This window comes from Drosophila sechellia, chromosome 3R (genome assembly GCF_004382195.2).
Source record: "Drosophila sechellia strain sech25 chromosome 3R, ASM438219v1, whole genome shotgun sequence".
NCBI classification, from domain to species: domain Eukaryota; kingdom Metazoa; phylum Arthropoda; class Insecta; order Diptera; family Drosophilidae; genus Drosophila; species Drosophila sechellia.
In genome coordinates, this window is record NC_045952.1 from 5,975,577 (window position 1) to 5,995,238 (window position 19,662).

At 41.8% G+C, this 19,662-nt stretch overlaps 5 protein-coding genes, 1 long non-coding RNA gene and 2 other non-coding genes across 18 annotated transcripts in view; 4 read left to right on the forward strand and 4 right to left on the reverse strand.

The window, feature by feature from the left end:
• The window catches only part of LOC6614197 (protein AF-10), a 34,653-nt gene extending 33,010 nt beyond the window's left edge, over positions 1 to 1,643 (reverse strand). For 3 of the 10 annotated variants that reach the window (XM_032721167.1, XM_032721169.1, XM_032721170.1), the window contains exon 1: positions 1,373 to 1,639. In XM_032721167.1, coding sequence (XP_032577058.1) covers positions 1,373 to 1,407 — 35 coding nt within the window. In that variant the 5' untranslated portion in view covers positions 1,408 to 1,639. Of the gene's footprint in view, positions 1 to 1,372 lie in introns of all 10 variants that reach the window. The other 7 variants (XM_032721172.1, XM_032721171.1, XM_032721173.1 and 4 more) reach the window with 4 other exon arrangements.
• Positions 1,644 to 2,037: 394 nt separating this feature from the next.
• LOC6614200 (secernin-3) lies at positions 2,038 to 3,866 on the forward strand. The gene is made up of 3 exons (XM_002038611.2): positions 2,038 to 2,293; positions 2,362 to 2,549; positions 2,789 to 3,866. The coding sequence occupies exons 1-3, from the start codon at positions 2,147 to 2,149 to the stop codon at positions 3,513 to 3,515; spliced, it is 1,062 nt and encodes a 353-aa protein (XP_002038647.1). The 5' UTR covers positions 2,038 to 2,146; the 3' UTR covers positions 3,516 to 3,866.
• A 111-nt stretch (positions 3,867 to 3,977) lies between these two features.
• Positions 3,978 to 5,401, reverse strand: LOC6614201 (ELMO domain-containing protein 2). Its single transcript, XM_002038612.2, has 2 exons — positions 4,961 to 5,401; positions 3,978 to 4,855 (listed from the first exon to the last, which is right to left on the reverse strand). The coding sequence occupies exons 1-2, from the start codon at positions 5,208 to 5,210 to the stop codon at positions 4,155 to 4,157; spliced, it is 951 nt and encodes a 316-aa protein (XP_002038648.1). The 5' UTR covers positions 5,211 to 5,401; the 3' UTR covers positions 3,978 to 4,154.
• Positions 5,402 to 6,244: 843 nt separating this feature from the next.
• Positions 6,245 to 6,589, reverse strand: LOC116801459. The gene is made up of 2 exons (XR_004362030.1): positions 6,503 to 6,589; positions 6,245 to 6,443 (listed from the first exon to the last, which is right to left on the reverse strand). It is a non-coding gene; the product is annotated as an uncharacterized LOC116801459 (long non-coding RNA).
• A 326-nt stretch (positions 6,590 to 6,915) lies between these two features.
• On the forward strand, positions 6,916 to 10,770 carry LOC6614202. Of its 2 annotated transcripts, XM_032721181.1 has the most exons (5): positions 6,916 to 7,163; positions 7,229 to 7,281; positions 9,189 to 9,284; positions 9,344 to 9,526; positions 9,588 to 10,770. In XM_032721181.1, the coding sequence occupies exons 1-5, from the start codon at positions 7,121 to 7,123 to the stop codon at positions 10,062 to 10,064; spliced, it is 852 nt and encodes a 283-aa protein (XP_032577072.1). In that variant the 5' UTR covers positions 6,916 to 7,120; the 3' UTR covers positions 10,065 to 10,770. The 2 variants fall into 2 exon arrangements, with proteins under 2 accessions (XP_032577072.1, XP_002038649.1); XM_002038613.2 differs by lacking the exons at positions 9,189 to 9,284; positions 9,344 to 9,526; positions 9,588 to 10,770 and adding exons at positions 7,768 to 7,956; positions 8,011 to 8,984 and having other exon boundaries at positions 6,948 to 7,163.
• Positions 7,467 to 7,538, forward strand: Trnag-ucc. The gene has a single exon. It is a non-coding gene; the product is annotated as a tRNA-Gly (tRNA).
• Trnag-ucc lies at positions 8,517 to 8,588 on the reverse strand. The gene has a single exon. It is a non-coding gene; the product is annotated as a tRNA-Gly (tRNA).
• A 2,920-nt stretch (positions 10,771 to 13,690) lies between the features above and the next one.
• LOC6614206 (pancreas transcription factor 1 subunit alpha) lies at positions 13,691 to 18,627 on the forward strand. Its single transcript, XM_002038615.2, has 5 exons — positions 13,691 to 13,970; positions 14,430 to 14,842; positions 14,907 to 15,072; positions 15,231 to 15,375; positions 18,138 to 18,627. The coding sequence occupies exons 2-5, from the start codon at positions 14,652 to 14,654 to the stop codon at positions 18,377 to 18,379; spliced, it is 744 nt and encodes a 247-aa protein (XP_002038651.1). The 5' UTR covers positions 13,691 to 13,970; positions 14,430 to 14,651; the 3' UTR covers positions 18,380 to 18,627.
• Positions 18,628 to 19,662: the final 1,035 nt, after the last annotated feature.

A 19,662-nucleotide genomic window follows, 5' to 3' on the forward strand; every position in this document is an offset into this window, starting at 1 on the left:
CCGGAAACATATTGATAGGCGGGGTTTTAGCACAGCAATACGAGCAACAAATATTTTTAACTTTCACAAAACGGGCAACGCACACACAAACACTCTCTTATGCGGCATTCCGTGGGCTGCTGGTTCATTGAACCTGATTTAAATGGGCTACCAAAAATAAAAAAGGAAAATGCAGCCCTGCTCCGAATCCAATTGGATGTTGATTTGGTCCCACTGTGCGAGGGAACGCAAATATGTGGGTCGCGGAGATTTCACAACAACAACAGCAATTATTATAATAATAATAACGGCATGCGGGTGCTGTTTCTGTTTCATTCATGCATGCGCATCTGTGCGAGAGATCGTGGCGGAGGAGAGTGCGGGTCTAGTTGTACCGTTATTGGGTCAGCGTGTTGCCAACTGCCGAAAAAGAAAAACGCAGCCAGCGTGTTGCCAACAGCGGGTTACCTGGAGTTCTCTAACTTAACGGTGTAAATCACACACACTTGGGCACATGAAACGAGGCCGCTCTGCACGTTGCTTTTGTAATGAAGAGCAATGCACTTTCGACACAAGCAAACACACACTGTCGTCAGGCAGAACAGATACATACACACACACGCGGGGAGATGCTACATTAATGTTGACGAAATGCCGGAAAAGGGGGCGCGCTTTTGGGGGGTGGAATGCGGGTGGGTGTGTGTACATGTATATACCCCATTTAAAACATCTTTCGGGGGAGTTTTTGGGGACTGGAGGGTAGTTTCTCCCAGTTTCCGCAACTCGCCTCTTAAAGCACTGCTTAAATTTCCTTCAAATTGTGTGTATCCACCCGTGGCTTGAATTTATTGATTTTTATGGGCAATTGCTTTAATTTCACTGGCCAGCAGGGCTTTAAAACGTCATCAGCGGTGTGCCACCAAACAAAAAGAAACTAGTTTCACGGCGGGGAAAATGCGCGCGGTCAAAGTCGTCAAGCAACGCACAACAAAAACAGAAAATATCTTTTTTTTTCAGGGAGCGGTCTACCGAAAACTTGAAATTCTTTCTACTTTCTTGCTATTTTCACGCAGAGGTTTCTTATTGGCCGCTATCACCCTCACAGAATATTGATTTTCTCAATTTCTTTACCCGATTTGGCACTTGATATAAACGGTTTCCAGCCCGCAGCTGTGGGTTAGCGTTTATCTAGCTTTTCGTGGCTTTTCTCAGCGCTTTTCCGCGTCTCAGTCTTCACAGCCGCCCACAAGTAGCAAACGCACGCAAGTAAAATAATCAACACTCAAAAAAGGCGCTGAACAACACCATCCACCAGCGCAACAACAACACTGTGTGCGCGAGTATTTACAACTACAGCTACAACAACACCAGCAGCACACACCACTCCACACACCTTGTAACTTGTTTGTTGTTGTTTCGCTCGCACATCGGGAGCGAGCAGTGCGGGCGCGAGAGGGAGACAACACCACCTGCTCTGTATACAAATGCAGCTTAGTGGAAACGATTTTGCTGGCTGCGCGGTTTTTCCAATTGCCCGAATATCGCGAAAAGGTTGCAATTCCGAGACGTTCCGCGTTTTTCTTCTATGGAGACGGGTTTTTGAGCATTTTAACGCCGAAACAAGAAGAACCTCGGTTACCAGACGGATGGGCAAATTTCTAGCGATGGGTACTTTATTAGAGACGGGTAAAATGCTTAGAGATGGGCTGGAACTCGTCTTCATTTTTCCAGATTCCAATGAAAAACCGAAGTTCATTATAACTTTCTTCTTTTATTCAATCCTGTTACTGAAGGTCGTAATTTAAGTAAATCGCATTCTTATTGGTCATGATCGAAGCAAGGATAACAGTATTCTCACTTTTAAAGGCGTGATCACAACAATGCTCGTCATTTAAATATTGGAGATGTATTAGGAAATATTTTATATATAGAACAATAAAATACCCAATCGTTATAGTTATATATTAGATTTCTCCACAGTAAACAAATAAAAGACGTCCGACGTTGCCAGACGAGTCAACGGTTCATCGCCACGGTTCATTTTCACGACGTATATCGGTCAGTGTTGAATAACGTTTGTACCTCAAACAGCTGTGGGAAAAATCAATTTTGCAACTCCCTCGCGCACTTCTGAAGAAACTTCTCCGCGAGAAAAGCACGGATAAAAATGACCAACGGCGACTGCTTTGTTGTTCTGCCCGAGAACTGTGCCGAAGGAACTTTGATCATCGGTCGCAATGCGGAGGACGAGAAAAACGTCAACGTTGCCTCGGAGGTTTGCTTCTACGATGCCACCGAAGTGCTTGAGGGGAAGGTAAAGACAGACTCCTCCGAAAACGAAGCGCGATCAATGACTCACCACCCAAACACCTCCCATTTCAGACTGACGGTGGAGCTTCTGCCGAGACGGGCGGCGATGTGTTGCGTGTCATATTGCAAAAACCGCAGCCGGGTCTCTGGGGTGGGGACTTCGGAGCCAATGAACGCGGAGTGGCCCTAGGTCTCACCTGGGCGGCAGGTGAAAACGAGGCCAAGGACAGCGACAGCCTGCTGGGCACGGACATAGTGCGGTAAGTTCTCTTTCAAAATCTGGGTATCAACAAACTATGCACAACAAAGCAAATTATTTGCACTTAATATTAATAACTTTCATCACTAAAAATTTATGTACATATGAAGTCTATATAATGCAGAACGTACATACTTATTCAAGTTAATTACCAACGAATCAATCAGAAATTTAATGTTGTCGAGAAACTAATGCTTTTATAATTAATATAAGTGTAATAATGTAATAACTTTTTTGTAGCTTGACTTTGGCTGTGGCCAAAGACGTGGACGATGCTGTAGACCGGATTGGAGCTTTGGTGGCTAGTCACGGTCACGACAACTCCAAACTGAACTTCATCGCTTGTGATGCAGCTGCTGCCTGGCTTGTAAGTTGCTCTGGCAAGGTGTGGGCCGCCGAGAAATTGGAGGCCAGCTTCTTGCGCTTGCCCTCCGGAGGACTGGCTGTGACCACTGTGGTGAACAAGTCAAGCGAGGGATTGGATGAAGCAGACAGTTTTGCCGCTGCTCACGATGCAGAGGCCCAGGCCCCGGCAGAGGAATGGTGTGGTCCCAAGCCAGCTGGCGATGGAACATACACCCAGCACGACATGTTCGAGACGCTGCGATCCGCCAGTAATGCGAGCAGCTCGAGGGCAGCCACCGTGTCGGTGCTGTCGGTGAAGGGAATCTCGTGCCATTGGTTCACCGGCACGCCCAATGCCGCCGAGTCTGTGTTCAAGCCGTTCGTTTTTGCCCCGAATCCGAGGATCTCGCCGCTAACCCAAGTGCAGGCGGATGCGGACTTGACGTTGCTGCACAAGCTACACTCGCAACGCAAGCCGGCCGCCTTGGAGCACTTGCGCAGCTTGGAGCTCTCCTGCGTGGACGAGCTAAATAACTATTTCTCTCTGCAGGATCACGCCAGTGACGAGCTGGACGAACTGCTCAAGGACTGTGTCGAGGCGGAAGTCAAGTTCTATCGCTAGACCAACGAATACTATCTATATGGATACTCCAAAAACTAGCTTGCAAGCTCTATTGAGCTTCGGGATTTGACTTGAGCATTCTTATGGCATTACCAAATAGGCTTTCGTCGTCAAAATATTTTCTTGTGCAATCTCTACTGATTTTATTTCGTTTAGTTTTTATGCTTTCGCGTGATATTTAAATTATTATTTATTCTGTCTCAGTGGGCAATCTCCGACTTGAATTTAAAGTATTATTATGTGACATTCCAGGCTTAGTTTAACGATTTACATACTTGCATTAAAATATATATGAATACATATACAAATATACATTATATATGGCTCTCAAATAAACGCATAAAATCTGCATTTATACAAAAATTAAAAATGGTTTGTCGTATTTCGATACTTATCTTAGGATTCGATACAAAGGATTAGGATACAAAGTGATTTAGAAGCGAAATGAATTGATAATTTAAATTGAAAAATGACAAGTGTAAAGATAATTATTTTATTTCGCCGCACTCTAAACATGTATTTACATAAATGGTCTAAAACTGATCTGATTCATTCAATTTCAATATCGTCAGAGTTAGAAATTATTCAGATACAGCGAGATACAAATTCATTTCCACATTAATTGACCTATTCGTGTTTTTAGACGGATTCTACAACCAAATTGGTCTTAAAAATAGTGCTATCATTGTGCAAGGCCTCTAGTTTTGTAATTTCAAATGCCTGGTAAATCTCGCGGAAGTCCATAATGTTTCGCGGGTCGCTCTCCATCCAAAAGCGGTCAAACTCGAAGAACAGATAGCAGTACAACTTGTGGAAATCCTCCACGGTGCTAAAGTCCTGCCTGTGCTGCACCACCAAATTGTAGAAATGGGTTTTGGCGGCGCCCGTTTTCACTAGATTGAAGGCCATGGAGGTGAGGTTAATGCCCACAATGGCGTAGGTGTAACCCAGGGTGGGATGCATTGAGTGCAGCAGCACATGTTTGGCGGCGTCGTTATAGGCAGTGGCAAAGTAGAGCAGGTTCTCCAGCCCGAGCATGCCCATTCCCCGAAAGTCCGTCTTCGGATCGTCGCCCTGGAAGCCGATGTCCTGCCACTGTTTGGTCACGCGACCGGTGAGGGGAGTGTCTGGCATCAGCAGTTGCCACAATCGCAACAGCTTTTGCTCGTGGTCGAGGTTATCCGAGTCGTATTTCTCCGCCCGCAGCTGTTCCACCTGATGCATCAGTCTGCGGTAGCCCCAGATACTCGTCACGCATGTGCCGAAGAGCCGGGCGAAGTCTGGGTGCACATTGTTCTTGATGCGTTTCGCGTGCATCACAATGCGAGCAGCGCGAGGAGCTAAGAATATTGGGTAATGTAATGATTAATAATATTTAACTTAGTGTAAACTTGTTATGACTGTGGTGCTTGGCCCACAGAGAATACACTGTTCCTTGGACTAACCGAAATCCAGCAGCTCCGCGTCGCTCACATATGGCGCCGCCTCATCAAGGTCAAGTACAAGTCGTCGTATCTGCGGCCTTTTGGACAATGTGAGGGACCTTTCCACCTGGCTGGTCCGACTGGCTCCCGCTCTCGCTCCATAGCAAATCCTCTGGAGCTCCGAGAGCCTGGTGAAGGCGTGCAGGAACCACTTTATAAAGGGCCTTATATAGCTAAAAATAAAAGGCAGTATTCGGTCGAGAATAAACATTTTACTAAGCGGCGAAGAGAACTATTGAGATTTCCCGATTTCGTTTGTTTGCGCCCGGTTGCCAGGGCAACACATGAGGATTGGCTTTTGATCACAGCCTTAAGTTTCTATCTACTATATTGCACTTTTAAGAGTTGTCTTTAGATAGCTTTTATGATTGACTCGCAACAATAACAAATCCAATGTATTATTAAAAAAAACCAAACAGCTGATTAGGCAGTGTTGGAAATAGCGGATATGTCCGGCATTTGAGGTATTCTTGATAATATTCTAAAGCTTACTTTACTTTTAAAAGGCACGTTAATTATGTTGAGTTCTCTAATCGTTTTACATATAGTTCTATAATTGAAAATAGATTTTCGAAAATGAGGGAGTACCCCTTACATGCTTCTGCAACTTGGATTTAACATGCTGCTCAATAAACGGTCACACTGGTGTTATTATCCTAATTGTTTACTTAAAGGCAAACTCTTTATTTGGTCGTATTTACATTCAGAAATTTGACAGAATTGGACGGATTGATTAAAACTCCAATTACGTTCTTCGCCTCGATATTGATCATTTGTCGCCATGGCTCAAAACTCAAAACTTAATAGTTTTAACTCAAGAAATAACTAGTTAGTTACACATACGTTACCATAGGGAAAATAGAGCGAGTTGCAGTTGCAAAAGAATCAAATCTAAAAACATTGTCCTCCAAGGAGATTAAAAATGAGTTCATCAAAGCAAGTACCGAAGAAAAAATAAAGATCTTGAGGGATAAAATGGATCTGGTTTTTCATAACCAAAAGAAAATTATATTGGTTTTGCGGTAAATTTGAATAAGTTTTCTGAACTTTTCCGGTATTGTTAAAAATTTTCCTGTTTCCAGCCAACTGACGACGGCTCAGCCAACTGATTCTCAAGGACCTCAAATACTTGCTATCAGTAGCATGATTTCTGCACCGGGAGGCTGGTCACCTCAACTATTCCCACTAAAGAACGTGGAACAAATAGAGAAGATGGAGGAGGAAATGAATGATCCCATCAAATCATCGACTTATGTAAGTATAAACCTTCCGCTTGACCATTCTTTATTAAGAGTTTTCTATTAACTAGATCCAAACCATGCGAAACATTTTGAAACCCGGCGGTTCACCTCGTCCTGGAGGCCTCAAAAAACAATTTCATCTTATACTCGCCATAGACTTTTTGGTTGACTTCAATTTTGATGACATCCACAATAAAATACCTCTGAAGAAGTTTGGAAATTTCAATAATGCTTTGTTTGGTAACATCTTTAGGGAACATACATAAATCACATCTTTTCCAAATTCGAATTCATTAAATTGCAGAAGCTCAAAAGCAGGAAGGATATTTTAGAGATGACTACATCGCTGAAATCAGACTGGCGTTCCGAGTTTACAAAAATCGCAGGCATAAAAGTGTATCAGATGCTCGGAAAAAATTAAAGAAGCCAAAACCCATATGAAGCCAGAGGTAAAATTGGAAGAGTTTTTTGTATCCAGAATGAAATAAGGTTACCGATAACTATTTATACACGCGAATTTATAGGTAAAAGGGTTGTGTGCAAATAAACAAATTTGTAAACAAGATATTTTATTTGTTTATCAAGCATAGAGCGTGCAATTGCAATGTTACGATTGTACAACTAAGACTAAATGGGCGTTGCATATCTCAGATTATTTTAAAGTGCTCTATTAAGTTCGCTTCGTTGACGGTATCATCCAAAAACTCGCGTGCCCATGCGATTAGATTAGATGCCTATGTCTATGTGCTAGGTTTTTAAAGCTTCCATTGGAAATACATGTTGCCTAGTCGTAAACCTGTATCGCTCAGTTAGAGACCACCACTGGACGCGGCTGCTTCTATACTTTGTGGCTAGCTGGCTGACCGATAAGCCATTGAGAATGCGGATGGAAAACGGAAGACTCTGGGGAACGCTGCACGACGGTGAGTGCCTTTCATACAAAAATATGTGTCCACCATTTAAATTTCTGAATTTCTTGAATTTGCAGGCAAATTTGAGGTGCGCAGTGTCACTCACTCCGACCTGGAAGAGGCGCTAGATGTGAGTACGATTCCATGGGACTCCTATAATCTTGCCTATCAGTCATAAAAAGTTATTTCTGGGATTAAGACGATAAAGAACTAAGCTTAAAGTTCAAACTATTTGTATTGCTCGTATAGTGCAAATTTGATCATCGTTAATTCATCGCAAGCACAAAACTAATTTTGTGCGTTTGGCTCAACGTGGCGTCGGTGGTGTAATGGTTAGCATAGTTGCCTTCCAAGCAGTTGACCCGGGTTCGATTCCCGGCCGACGCAGTTCGCTTTTTGCATTTTTTTTATTTTTCTACAGCAACATATTTTTTAATTTTGTGAAATGAAAAACTAGTTAAGCTACCTTAAGATTTTAGGAGGGCAAACAAGCGAACATTTAATATATTTTCACAAAAATAAAATAGTAAAACCGACATAAAATCTAGTTCCGTAGCTCTTCGAGGTTTTTGCGAATTTATTTGTTTAGTAGTTTTTAAATTTGTGAATTTTATAGGTTCTTGACGGCTCATTCTTTATTAACGAATCGGTGTGTGTTGCCTGTGAAATTAATTTGCCGGAAAATCGACAAGCTCGTTTGGATTTGCGAGAATTGTGCAGAAAAACCGCTCTGGATGGTGTCTCATTGTTGGTCAAAGAGGCGGATACTGGTCGTGTGGTGTCTGTGTCATTTAATAAAATTCAGGTAAAATTCGATTTTTATTAAAACAATATTAATCCTAATGGGTCGAAAACACAGTATGCACCACCACCTGGCGAGGATCACTTCTTTTTGAAATTCCGGAACGAGGAAGTTAAAAGTCCTCAGGCAAGGCGTCTAATGGACTTTATGATCGAAGTGGATGAAAGAATTGATGTGTGTGCTATGTTCAACATGGTGTGCTTCTGTGAACTGATGTTTCTGGCCACTTTACCGAGCCACGAGCGATTGGGATTGGGCCGATCGTTGTCCCGGTTCACAATTGAACTGACCAAGGAGCTGGCCGAAGGAAAGGGCCTGGAGGATATCGATGAAAAACTAAGATCACAACGCCCAGCTGCAGTCACCGCACTCTGGACCTCCAGTTTCTCTCAAAAAGTTGGAAAAGCCACAGACTTTAAAGTGATCAACACCGTTTCTTATTCGGAATTTGAGTACAACGGGAAGAGATTTGACGAGCGAATCAACCCTATTCACGAGTTTTGCGAACATGTCATCTATAAATTTTAAAATATAAAAGTAAATTTTTGTAAAAAGTTTAGATGTGCGTCGGCCGGGAATCGAACCCGGGTCAACTGCTTGGAAGGCAACTATGCTAACCATTACACCACCGACGCCACACGATAGTGGTGAGCTGTTTTCTTCTTTGTGTGGTGGACATCCCGTACATAATGTCTCGTTTGATATGATTTGCTTCTTATCGATAGTAGTTGCTATCGGTCTGCGGTCACACTCAAAATTTCAGTTAAATTTGAATTGCTTAGCGGGAAACCAAGTGAAGATAGTTATTTGTAACATTTGTTTTGAAATTAACAATTAAAGTTTAAGCGTGAAATGTTGTTCTTTATGTAGCAGAAAGTTTTCTGAAAAGGTTTTTATGTCAATGCAATTTGCAAGGTCCTGCAATTTCTTGTATTATTGCTTGTGCTTTATTATTTTTAAATGAATGTTGTTTGTTTTGTTAGTAAACTGACAGTTGAAATTAATGCTATTCTTCAACTGCTGCAAATCATAGCTCTTTGATACGTTGTATCTTCTAAAACTTCGTTACGAATATATTTTACGCTAAGGAAATTGCAATTTTCCACATTAATATGGCGATTTATATATGGTATACGTATAATAAACAGCAAGCTGTACGTTGTACTAGATCATATTAGCAGTCTGAATAAATTAAACCTTAATCGGGCTAAGAAATTAAGTGATTACGATTATAGAAATTAATTAAGGCGATGAAGGACTGTATCGAAGTTTTCGATGGGGAGTTTGAGGTCCTGCGTGTGACTCCACCGCTTTATGATGAAGTTGAAGAGGTATGCATCCGTAAAGGGTTAAATATTTACGCCTATACATAATATTGTACTGATCTCAGTTGCTTGTGAACATTTCGATCAATTATGAGTTCGTATGTGTGATCGCCAAACTGAAAGACTCTCCGTTGGCCATTGCCGAGCTACGTAATCTTATAAGACACATCATATCCCGAGGAATATCATTCGCTATACGACACGTGGAAAGTGGCAGAATTGTGGCTGCAATCGCAAATATAATATTTGTAGGTACCTATTGTATATTAAGCATTAATCGTTTATATTTCATTAGTGCACCCAAACCAGAATACAAAGAGAAAAACTTTATACTACCACATTTGCGACCAGATCAAGAGTCCGAACATGATTAAGTATATGGAACTTTGGGATGCTATCGATGCGAGCTTTGATGTCAACGAGCACTGCCAGGTGGACAGCACGGGAGATGTGGAATACATGGCCACTGTGCCGGAGTTCAGACGACGTGGCCTGGGCCACATCCTATGCCAGCACTCCATCCAGTTCGCAAGTCTCTTGGCCCAGCGGAAGCTGCCGCTCGAGACACTCGCCCAGCTGCCTGAGGAGATGCGGATTGAAAGACCGCAGGCCATTGTCGCAATAACTACGTCCCAATCCTCGCAAATAATGGGCAGACAATTGGGAATGAAAACTGTGCATAAGTGGCACTTTTCCGAGCTGATGTCCTTGTGCGGAGCAATGGCGGAGTCCAATTGCGCAGCACAGGCCTGTGAATATGCAGAACTGCAAGTAGTAAAGATTTGATGGAAACCTAATGCGCAATCTGACTAGGTTCATAGATTACTTAGCAAAAAAAAAAAGATAGTGACGCAAGAGTTCTTTAAAAACGGTATTTAATTTTTATAAATACAAAAAAAGTTTAAACATCATTCTTATATTATTGGAAATTAAACTAAATTCCAGCGAAACACTTTTTAACAGTATAATTTCATTTGTTAAGCTTAATTAGGTGAGTCGCTATCATCTTAGTCAGCTGTTTGGATGACGAGTTTCACCTTCTACGGGTAACACCAGGTTTATACGATGAAGCTGAAGAAGTGTGCATACGAATTCTAAAATTACCTGTAATTCTGACTAATTTATCAAGGAGTGCGGAATCCTGAGATGATCAAACTACTCCGGACTTTAATAAGGCATAATTATAATTACTTGGTTATAACAGCAGAACTACAAAATGATTCCCTTCACTTTAGTATTATGCCCCAGTTCAAAAGTCTTAAAATGGTTAGATTATAGAGATGAAGTACGTGGTTATCATCGGAAATTCCTAGTTCTAGTCCTTTTAGTACTTTGACCAGACATATCATTCATATCGAAAGCTAAAAAGAGTAAACTTAATCCTGAGATGTTCGTGTTATACATATACGATGGTCACATCCCCATCATATGTGAGATATGTTCGATCTTCAAGTGGCTCATAGGTGGAAAAAATTGGAGTTGACAGTCTTGGTAGGTATTAAATTAATTTAAATTCATCTAAATATATTTTCAGTTTCTAGAAAAACAAGTTTTACCTGTGGGATATTGATAGATAATGAATAGGTAATTTTAATCCAAAAATCGCCTTGGTACATATATGTAAGCAGTTATCTGTTTTACAATCATCGTCCGAAAATGTTCACGTGCTTATTTCAGTACAATATATATATTATATATATTGAACATATATGTATATAATAAATATATATACAAGTATATATTTTCATTATTATCATACGTGCTTTCAATGAATGAATATAAACAAGTTTTCTCGGGAATTCCCTTATAACATTTAGATTTTTTTCAAGGGAAGAAGTGGACGGATTAAAAATACACTTGTTCCACTAAGGATTAAGGAAACTCAAGGGCGATGTTTGTGCTGTATTTCAGTTCTGTCAGTGAATCAAAAATGGTCTCAGCCCATATGGGTCGTTAAAAATATAATTGAATAACTTTTCAGGACGTTTGAAAAGTTTTAATCCTTGCAGTATCCACTCGGCGCTCAACACACCCCTTTCTAAATGTCTATCCTCAGTGCTGATGTCAATTTTTGCACTTTCGAACTGTTCAAATGAGATTAAAATTTACGCAATTCAGGACACGGCGAGGCATGCACTCGAAGGGATTTCCCTGAGTTTCCCTAATGCCCGGTGTCAATACAGCGAATGGACGAATGGAATGCAGGCCAGATTTGCTGTGTGAGCAGTGTGATAAGCATTTCGATCCTACTTTGGCTTCACCTCAACAATGCACTGGGGTTTTTTAATTAGAATTCGAATAACAAAAAATGGAAAGTACCTCGCCAGCAGAGGAGGGGAGGGCCAAGGGCAAATACCCTTGTGGCAGGGCAATTGCGTGTAATGATATCGCAGATCGCACAGGATATACAGGATATGGGTATATAGGGTTGTCTGCCAGAGAGGCGGTTACGCTTGATTGTGCTATATGACGTGTGCATAATTCGCCGAGTGCCGACCAGTTCGGCTAATTTCAGTTGGTTTTTAAATTACAGAGAGTATGTTTAATAATAATATAGAACCTGCTACAGCGGCCAAGAGTTGGAGAATTTGAATAACGAGTTCTGAAAACAATTAATACAACGTTGTTCAACTTATTTAGGTACTACATTTTTAAAAACTGTTACAATTTCATTATATGATTTCTAATAACCAAAAATACATCATAATGATTAAGAATTTTTTAAGTTATTGTTCTTCTTTTATATTCTATAAATTTTCTTTACCATGCTGTGTGTCTTAAGGTTTTAATTATACATCGCTGTATTTGTATGTTTTAATCATTTATTAATTATTGGAAACATTGTAGCGAGGGTTATGAAATATCGAAACTTTAAATGTAGTGAATTGGTAAAATAATGTGATTTTTTAACGTGGCAATAATTCAACTATCTTAGCCTGTGATCTGCCGTAAAAACCTCAAAGCTTTCAGCCCACACTTTACCACAGCGAGACAACTTGATAAAATTGAAAACTAATTTGTTTATACAGCTGCACAAAACGAGCAGCGCCGGCAACGATAACAACGCTGAAACAAAGGCGAAGGATTGGGGGTAGGCGGCAGGCCCCTGGCGAAGGCAAAACAATTTGTTTATCATGGTAGCCTTAGTGAGGTTGTCTGATGATGAGGCAACAACAGACAGGACAGGCGCAGGAAAAAGGACAACAAACAAACAGAGTTTCACCGAGAAGCAGGACGAGGATGAGCACGGCAACGCATCGGGGGATGGCAGCATACTCGGGGATACACAGAAAAAAAATTAAAATGTTTGTTAAAAATAAATGCGTTGAACAGACACTTCCTCTTGGTCTAAAAGACTGTTCAAAGCAACAGAGAACGCAACGGTTGGTTTCATCGACTATCAGATACCCGTTAATTACCCCGAGATCGCAGCTTTCATATGGACGGACAGATATACGGACAGACAGATGGACATAGCCTGACGAATTCGGCTAAAGATCCTGATTAAGATTACTAGATAAGATTTCAGATAATTTATAAAACCAAATATGAAAAACCTAAAAATATAATAAAACGTTTAAAATATATATATTCTATTAATTGTTGTACATTTTTTTCGTCGAGTGTATAATATTTTGACACCCTTGTCTCTGTTGAGCCCCGAAAAATATGCAGTACATAGTGCAATCGGCTTTTAATGGAGTTGTTTTGAAAAAAAAGGCAAAGAGGAAATCCTAGACAGTGCAAATATTTGAATTTGTACTCTGCTAATGCTTAAAAATTATGCTGGTTGACAAATTCCGCCGGCAGTACCTTATGGAGCAAACTATTCAGTGTACTTTTTACCATATTTGCTGAGCTCCTCTTGGTTGAAACAAATCATTAATTAGACTTAGGAGTGGTACCAAGTAATCCAGGCCATGGGAACAGCGCACAAGCGTGATCCTTATTCCCGCACATCACTGCGGAACTTGTTCAGCTGCCGGCCCAACCCCTTTTGGTGCACCTCCGCCTCCCGGGGAAACACTTGTCTACTACATCAAAAATCAACACCTTCCATTGTCAAGCACTTGGGCAATAATTCCGCTTAAACAGATAAACGAGCGCTCGAATCAAAAAACAATTGAATGCGCTCACAATGTGAATGTGGTATAGAGCACGGCCTGAAAATCAAAGTCTCCACCTCACCCCAGCCCCTGGACAAACTTAATAAGCTTATCACACCCCGAAATGCAACCCTGCGCGGCAAAAACTTTCAGCTCGCCGAGCTCTGTGATTGGTGGAAGCTTGGGAACTTCGGCGCCGCCCCTTTGGCTGTATCTTTTGATGTGGCACCGCCATTGCAGGATAGCACACTTCCACCCCTCGGCGCACCGTTCTTATCAGACAGGTCCTGTGGAAGTTCCAGGCTCAGGCATTCGCTTCCCGACAGTCAGAGAGTTCGCAACACGGCGCGTTTCGATGTCAGAGTGCGCGGTACCGTTGCATCTATAAGGATTACTGGGGTGTTGGCCACTGGGAAGTTCATATATTATAATTGGTTCGCGTGTGCGGAGTGTTTACTGCTTAGGTGATGTGCAATTCGAAAGTTTACTGTAGTGAACCATTTCGTAGAAGTTGAGAAATCGTAGGATTTATTGGAAACAAGTCTAGTCAGAGGATTATAACTCCTGAAAACTTCTGAGGCTTTAGGTAAGTTACAAAATGAAGAACTGGCTTTAAAAACATGTTAGAATTATAACATTTTTAATAGAAATTTATCGTTGGCGTGGTAATAAATTAATAAATATAAAAACGCATTGGAATACACAATAAAAGCCGAAAAAAAGGGTATCAGTTTTAAATTTATCTCAAGAAGCTATTAAACAAAACTGTGGCTATTAATCCGTTTTATGATTTTAAACCCTTTATAAGAATTGCAGCTTTATTTAAATATATTTATTGAAACTTATAGGATTTTGGTAATCTGTCTGTATCTGAAATTGTGGCACATCATTTATATCTTATCTTCTTGTATTCTGTTTACCAACTCGATAGTAAATTACATTCCTATCCATGTAAATGATACATTTTATATCTATTAGCCACAAAATCCTTATCTATCTTATCTAATCAAAAGTGTGTTGAACATGTTTATTACCGATATATCAGCCACTGAATAAGTGCAACAAGAGAAAGTAACACAAAGAGGCAAAAGTCAAGGACGAAGAACACGCGTTTCACTTGTTCAGCCTGCTACACCCCCTCCAGAATCACGAACCTTGTGGCACGTGCTGGTCACGCGTCGCCAATCAGCGGATCGGAAGTGTTAGCTTTACCGTTATGCACTTAGCTGGCAATTAGGCAGACAAACAGAAGCGCAACAGATTTACCATGTTTTCCATGGACAATTTCGACTTGGAGGCCACGATGGCGCGCCACTTCTTCGAGGGATCGCAGGCCACCAACGCCTCCACCTCCAGCTCCGACTACTTTTTCGGGGACGAGCACAGCTCGGAGAGCGATGACGAGGACGATGCCTATAGCAGTGGGTTCAATAGCGACCAGGAGAACACCGAGAAGACGTAAGCATGGCGTTACTTTGCGTCCTCGAGCGTCACTAATCCACTCCAGCTTCTCCCCATTCAGCCGGAGGAGCCACAAGCCCCGGCGCTTGAAGTGCGCCTCCCAAATGGCCCAGCAGCGGCAGGCGGCCAATCTCCGCGAGCGCCGCCGGATGCAGAGCATCAACGAGGCGTTCGAGGGTTTGCGCACCCACATTCCCACGCTGCCCTACGAGAAGCGACTAAGCAAGGTAAGTACCCATCTATAGTACATTCCTAAAATCGTATATTCCTGATATGGAACATCAGAGGCTGTTGTTTTATTCATAGTCTTATAACTTATCACAATTCATAGAACTATAGACTTTAATACCTTTGACGTAACCACTTAAATTTGGGTTCTCCGCAGGTGGACACCCTCAAGCTGGCCATAAGCTACATAACCTTCCTCAGCGAGATGGTCAAGAAGGACAAGAACGGCAACGAGCCGGGCCTAAGTCTGCAGCGTAACTACCAGAAGGAGCCGCCGAAGAAAATTATCCTCAAGGATCGCAGTGAGTTGTCAATCAATCAAATGCCATGTAGAGTTTAGGTGGGCGGATGGTCAGCGGACCTGGTACACATTTAATAACATAATTCATCCGGGGCACTGGTCTCATTCAAAGGTTATCGCTGGAATGGATGCGAGTAGCGATGAATAGGACTCCTGAACGGGGGATGCTGGGCTGCATCCTGCCAACGATTTTGGGTCTGCCGTGTCTGCCTAAGTGTAACTAATTAGAATTTTCACACTTTTCGCGCGGGGTTCTGGGTTCGCATTGCGGGCTTTGCGTGACTGCCAGTCGAGGAAAATTGTTTTGCTCATTGCCGTCGCATCGATCATCGAGGATGTGAGAGTACGGATGCGGATGGCCTGGCTCACTGGATACAATGGCCTGGATTAGGGTGTTCCTGCTCATAAAAGTTGCTTTGGTCACGGTTTTTTGGTTAATAATTTTCCTATTCAAAATGTATGACACTGCAGCCAGCGGTGAGAGCCTGGGCTTTGCGATCCTTGGAAGGCATCTGCATAGCTAATAGACGGACCACTTGGAAAACCGAAAGGGTGTCGATTGGGGGTTTTGGGATGAGAAAGGGGTGACGTTGCTTATTGAGTGTTATGTATAGTCCTTAAAAAATGTCACTGTTTTTTTTAAACAATTTTTTTTTATTCATCCATGTCACAACATGAATTTGAACTGGTTAAAGTTGAATTCGAACTGGTTTTAGAATGTAGAGAAGCCCATCAGTAAGGTGATTTGTATTACAATTTACAGCTATGGGAATTAAAATATATGGGATAATTTAAATGGGGTGAAGTGTTATCTTTTTTCTAAATTATGGTATTTCAAAAGATGATACCATACTATTCTCCAAGAATTTTACAACAGAGAAAGCTATTCATTGGGTTTATAAATCCCACAGGTGCTGAAATTAAAATAATTTCTAAAAGTATCTTCCAAGTTATTTAGCCAAGTCACATAGTTGGTTTAAGTTCCTTAAAAAAGGTTAGATTAAATAGGTAACCGTCTTATAGTTATATTTATTATTACCTCTTACCCGAATTTATCAGTATTTTCGATTTGATCCTGACAAAATGAACATGCAAGCTCTGTTGTATAATTTGTGTCTACCTGATAAAGTGCCGCATGCACACCATTCCACACCATGCCATATACCATACACCATACACCTTGTCCGATTCCAGCTCCTCAACCCCCTGACAAGGGGAGTCAGTCCAATCGGGGGTGGGCGGGACCCAGTCGATGCGAGCCGAACCAAATAGTAACAATAAGAGTAACAACAATGCCCAATCGACATAATCATAGCGTGGGAAATTCGTTACACTCCAGCAGATGGCGCTGTCGGCGTCCCCCTTAAAGGCCAAATGGAGGGCGACCGGGTCAGGAGAGGGATGCGGGGAGATGGCCATGCCGATGGCGAAAGCGTTTTCATGCTTAACGGGCATTAAAAATGTTGCAGAAAAACACAGAAAGACAGAAAGAAATCCAACGAAAGTTTTGCGGGCGGAGGGAGGAGGCACCACAACGCCATCTCCACGATACGCCCACTTAAATGGCTGGCAGGAGGCGGAGGAGGCCGAGGAGTTGTGGATTTTCGCCACGCGTCTGGCATATGTTCACACCAACTTGCAAAGATGCGGAAACTGCGCCGGAAGTGGCCGGGGCATGCATATTTGAGCAACACCCGCATGCGGCACTCGAAAACAGAGAGAGCTACAAATTGCCCGACTGGGTGGTATGTTGGTTCTGATTGGATGTGGTCGCAGGAGCAGGAGCAGGCGGAGGGTGGTGGATAAGGATTCCGGCTAGGTCTTCGCTGTGAGTTTATTTGTCCAAGGCAAATGGCGGGGCGCAGCGGGGTGGCAGCTGCAACAACAAGCCGGGCAAACCATGATATCAACCCTTTTCCGTATATTTGTTTGCCCTGCCTCGATGATGGACCCGTAATGCGGTCGCTAATGGCATTTGCTCAGTTTTTGGCAACAGTTTTAATTGTTTGGGCGGCGCTTGACTTTAAAAAGGGAAGTGCTTGCAGTTTGTGGACCACTGATAACATTGATAATAGCAATAGGTTGAAAACGGCCATAGCAGCAGCATAAACAATATTGAAGCAAATACATAGATCTTAAGAGTTAATTTATAGGCATTGAATTGTCAAGTGCTGAAAAGATAGCAATTAAAGTTGAATAACTTAGTTCGAGTATCGTAATACCAACTTTATAAGGCATGGTTTGGTTTCCAAAGTCTAATTGCTTATCCTTCGTAGGCGTAACTCACATTCAGAAAAATTCAGAACGAAAAATAACGAGATAGTTTGTGATTAGCATACTAAGTGGCACAGTTATTCTCGTGAGAATGATAAGAAACGCTCTTGATTTCAAGACGAAAACGATCTCAATGTTGATATTTGTGAGAGGAAAACGTGAGAGGAAAGCCTAAAAAAAATGAGAGAGAAACAAATGGGATGAGAGAGAATCTGAGAATGATTCGATCTCGCTCTGAGTATGCTGATTCGATCTTGGCTAGATTTTGAGATCGAAATTCTCAAATCAAGATCGTTGAGAACGGTTTCTGCTCTGAGTGTATGAAACATAGCCTATAAAGAATAAGAAAAAACCAACTATGGAGCTGCAAACATTTAAAAGATACAAAAACTGGGATTCTAAACTATTTATTTGTGATTTTTTGCTTATTTTTATACGTATTCGATAGAACGCAATGTTTGCTAACCACGATTTACCTACCAATTGCAGCTGGCGGCGTGGCGCACTCGTTGTCCTGGTACCGCAAGGGTGACCGATATCCGGGCAGTAAGCTCTACGCCAGGACCTGGACACCGGAGGATCCTCGGGGACCCCACTCGCAGCCCCTGCCGCTGTACAACAACAGCAACTCGAATCAGAATCAAAACAGCAACCAGAGCAGCGACGACTTCAGCGGAGCTGAAGCTGCTGGAGCTGCGGCCAGCATCTTCAGCAGCGGCAGTGGCATGTGAGTCTCGCAGGACTCGCCGCTGGCGTGGCAAAGTCCTGAAACGAGTCACAGAGATTGAGATTCATTGGAAATCCTACTAGTCAAGCCTTGCTAGTCCTGGCATCTAACACATATTAACCAACTTAATAATTATATGAAGAAAACATGTTCTGTGGTATTTAATTGCTCTAAGTTCGCTAATATCTAAATGTTATACATAGTGGTTTAGTTTAAATCGAATAAACATTTCACACAAATCTACCCAATCTACACCAACTTAATCTAATTGCAGTTCAAGCGCCGAGGGCAAAAGGAACAATTTGAGGATAAATTATATAGTTATCAGCACGAGTGTGCATCGAACACCTGGTCCTGGTTGTCCTTGTTGTCCTCGTGGCCTCTGCACCCCGCTATTCCCGATATCATTAAAAAAGAGGGACAACCGCCGAACAGACAAATATCACAAAGTACAAGTGCAGTTTATTCTCGCCCGTGGGGGTGGGTAAAAGCAGTACACTCAGAAAAACTACTTCAGCAAAAAAATCAACTTTGCTAAATTCAAGTTCCTTATCAATATTTCGATACTAATATTATTGTATTTTCCGATAAATTTTCTTATAAAAGTCTCTGAAAAATATTAATATTTTGCACACATATAAGAGGCCTACAACAGATTCCTATTTTTATTTTATTTTCTATTAGTTTTTTCGTTCCCTATTATTTCAAATATTCTAGCATAATTTCCATTAATAGCTCAATCATTTTGTTAAGTGTACTCTGCAGTTTACAGGGCACTGCGACTAGAAAATTATTTCCGGTCTTTTGACATGCATGCCCACACGCCGAACGAAATTTCGTTAAAAAATAGGAAATTATTATTTTTAAGCGTTCTTTTGGCGGTACGAGCGTGCCATTTAAAACATCATTACGACTGTCAAATGTTCGCGACGGGCAGATGTTGTCCGTTTGGCCGAGCAATCGAGATGTTTATCTGCAATTAGGATTAGCTCGTGGCAGGGGTGTTTCAGCGATGACGTGATTGAACCTGCGATTGGGAGTCGATCATCCGAGTTGATATATCAATTCGATCGTATGTAAATATATACCCTCTGTTTGGGTTGTTGTGGTCAGAGATTTAATTTACCGTCGGCGGCGACAGCTGTGTCGCGTTATCAAAATCTGATAAGTTGCTCACAAGGGGTGAGTGGCCAGAACAAATGTCACCATGATGCTGAATCGGGCTTTAAAGATAAGCAATATCGTTATGACTTTATAGTTATCAATAAAAACGTAAACAATAAAATA

Coding starts and splice junctions, on each gene's coding strand:
- LOC6614200 (XM_002038611.2), top strand. CDS start 2,147: ATGACCAACGGCGACTGCTTTGTTGTTCTGCCCGAGAACTGTGCCGAA. Junction 2,294..2,361: donor CCGAAGTGCTTGAGGGGAAG/GTAAAGACAGAC, acceptor CTCCCATTTCAG/ACTGACGGTGGAGCTTCTGC. Junction 2,550..2,788: donor CTGGGCACGGACATAGTGCG/GTAAGTTCTCTT, acceptor ACTTTTTTGTAG/CTTGACTTTGGCTGTGGCCA.
- LOC6614201 (XM_002038612.2), bottom strand. CDS start 5,210: ATGTTTATTCTCGACCGAATACTGCCTTTTATTTTTAGCTATATAAGG. Junction 4,856..4,960: donor CGCGGAGCTGCTGGATTTCG/GTTAGTCCAAGG, acceptor CAATATTCTTAG/CTCCTCGCGCTGCTCGCATT.
- LOC6614202 (XM_032721181.1), top strand. CDS start 7,121: ATGCGGATGGAAAACGGAAGACTCTGGGGAACGCTGCACGACG. Junction 7,164..7,228: donor CTGGGGAACGCTGCACGACG/GTGAGTGCCTTT, acceptor TTGAATTTGCAG/GCAAATTTGAGGTGCGCAGT. Junction 9,527..9,587: donor CAATCGCAAATATAATATTT/GTAGGTACCTAT, acceptor CACCCAAACCAG/AATACAAAGAGAAAAACTTT.
- LOC6614206 (XM_002038615.2), top strand. CDS start 14,652: ATGTTTTCCATGGACAATTTCGACTTGGAGGCCACGATGGCGCGCCAC. Junction 14,843..14,906: donor CAGGAGAACACCGAGAAGAC/GTAAGCATGGCG, acceptor CTCCCCATTCAG/CCGGAGGAGCCACAAGCCCC. Junction 15,376..18,137: donor AATTATCCTCAAGGATCGCA/GTGAGTTGTCAA, acceptor TACCAATTGCAG/CTGGCGGCGTGGCGCACTCG.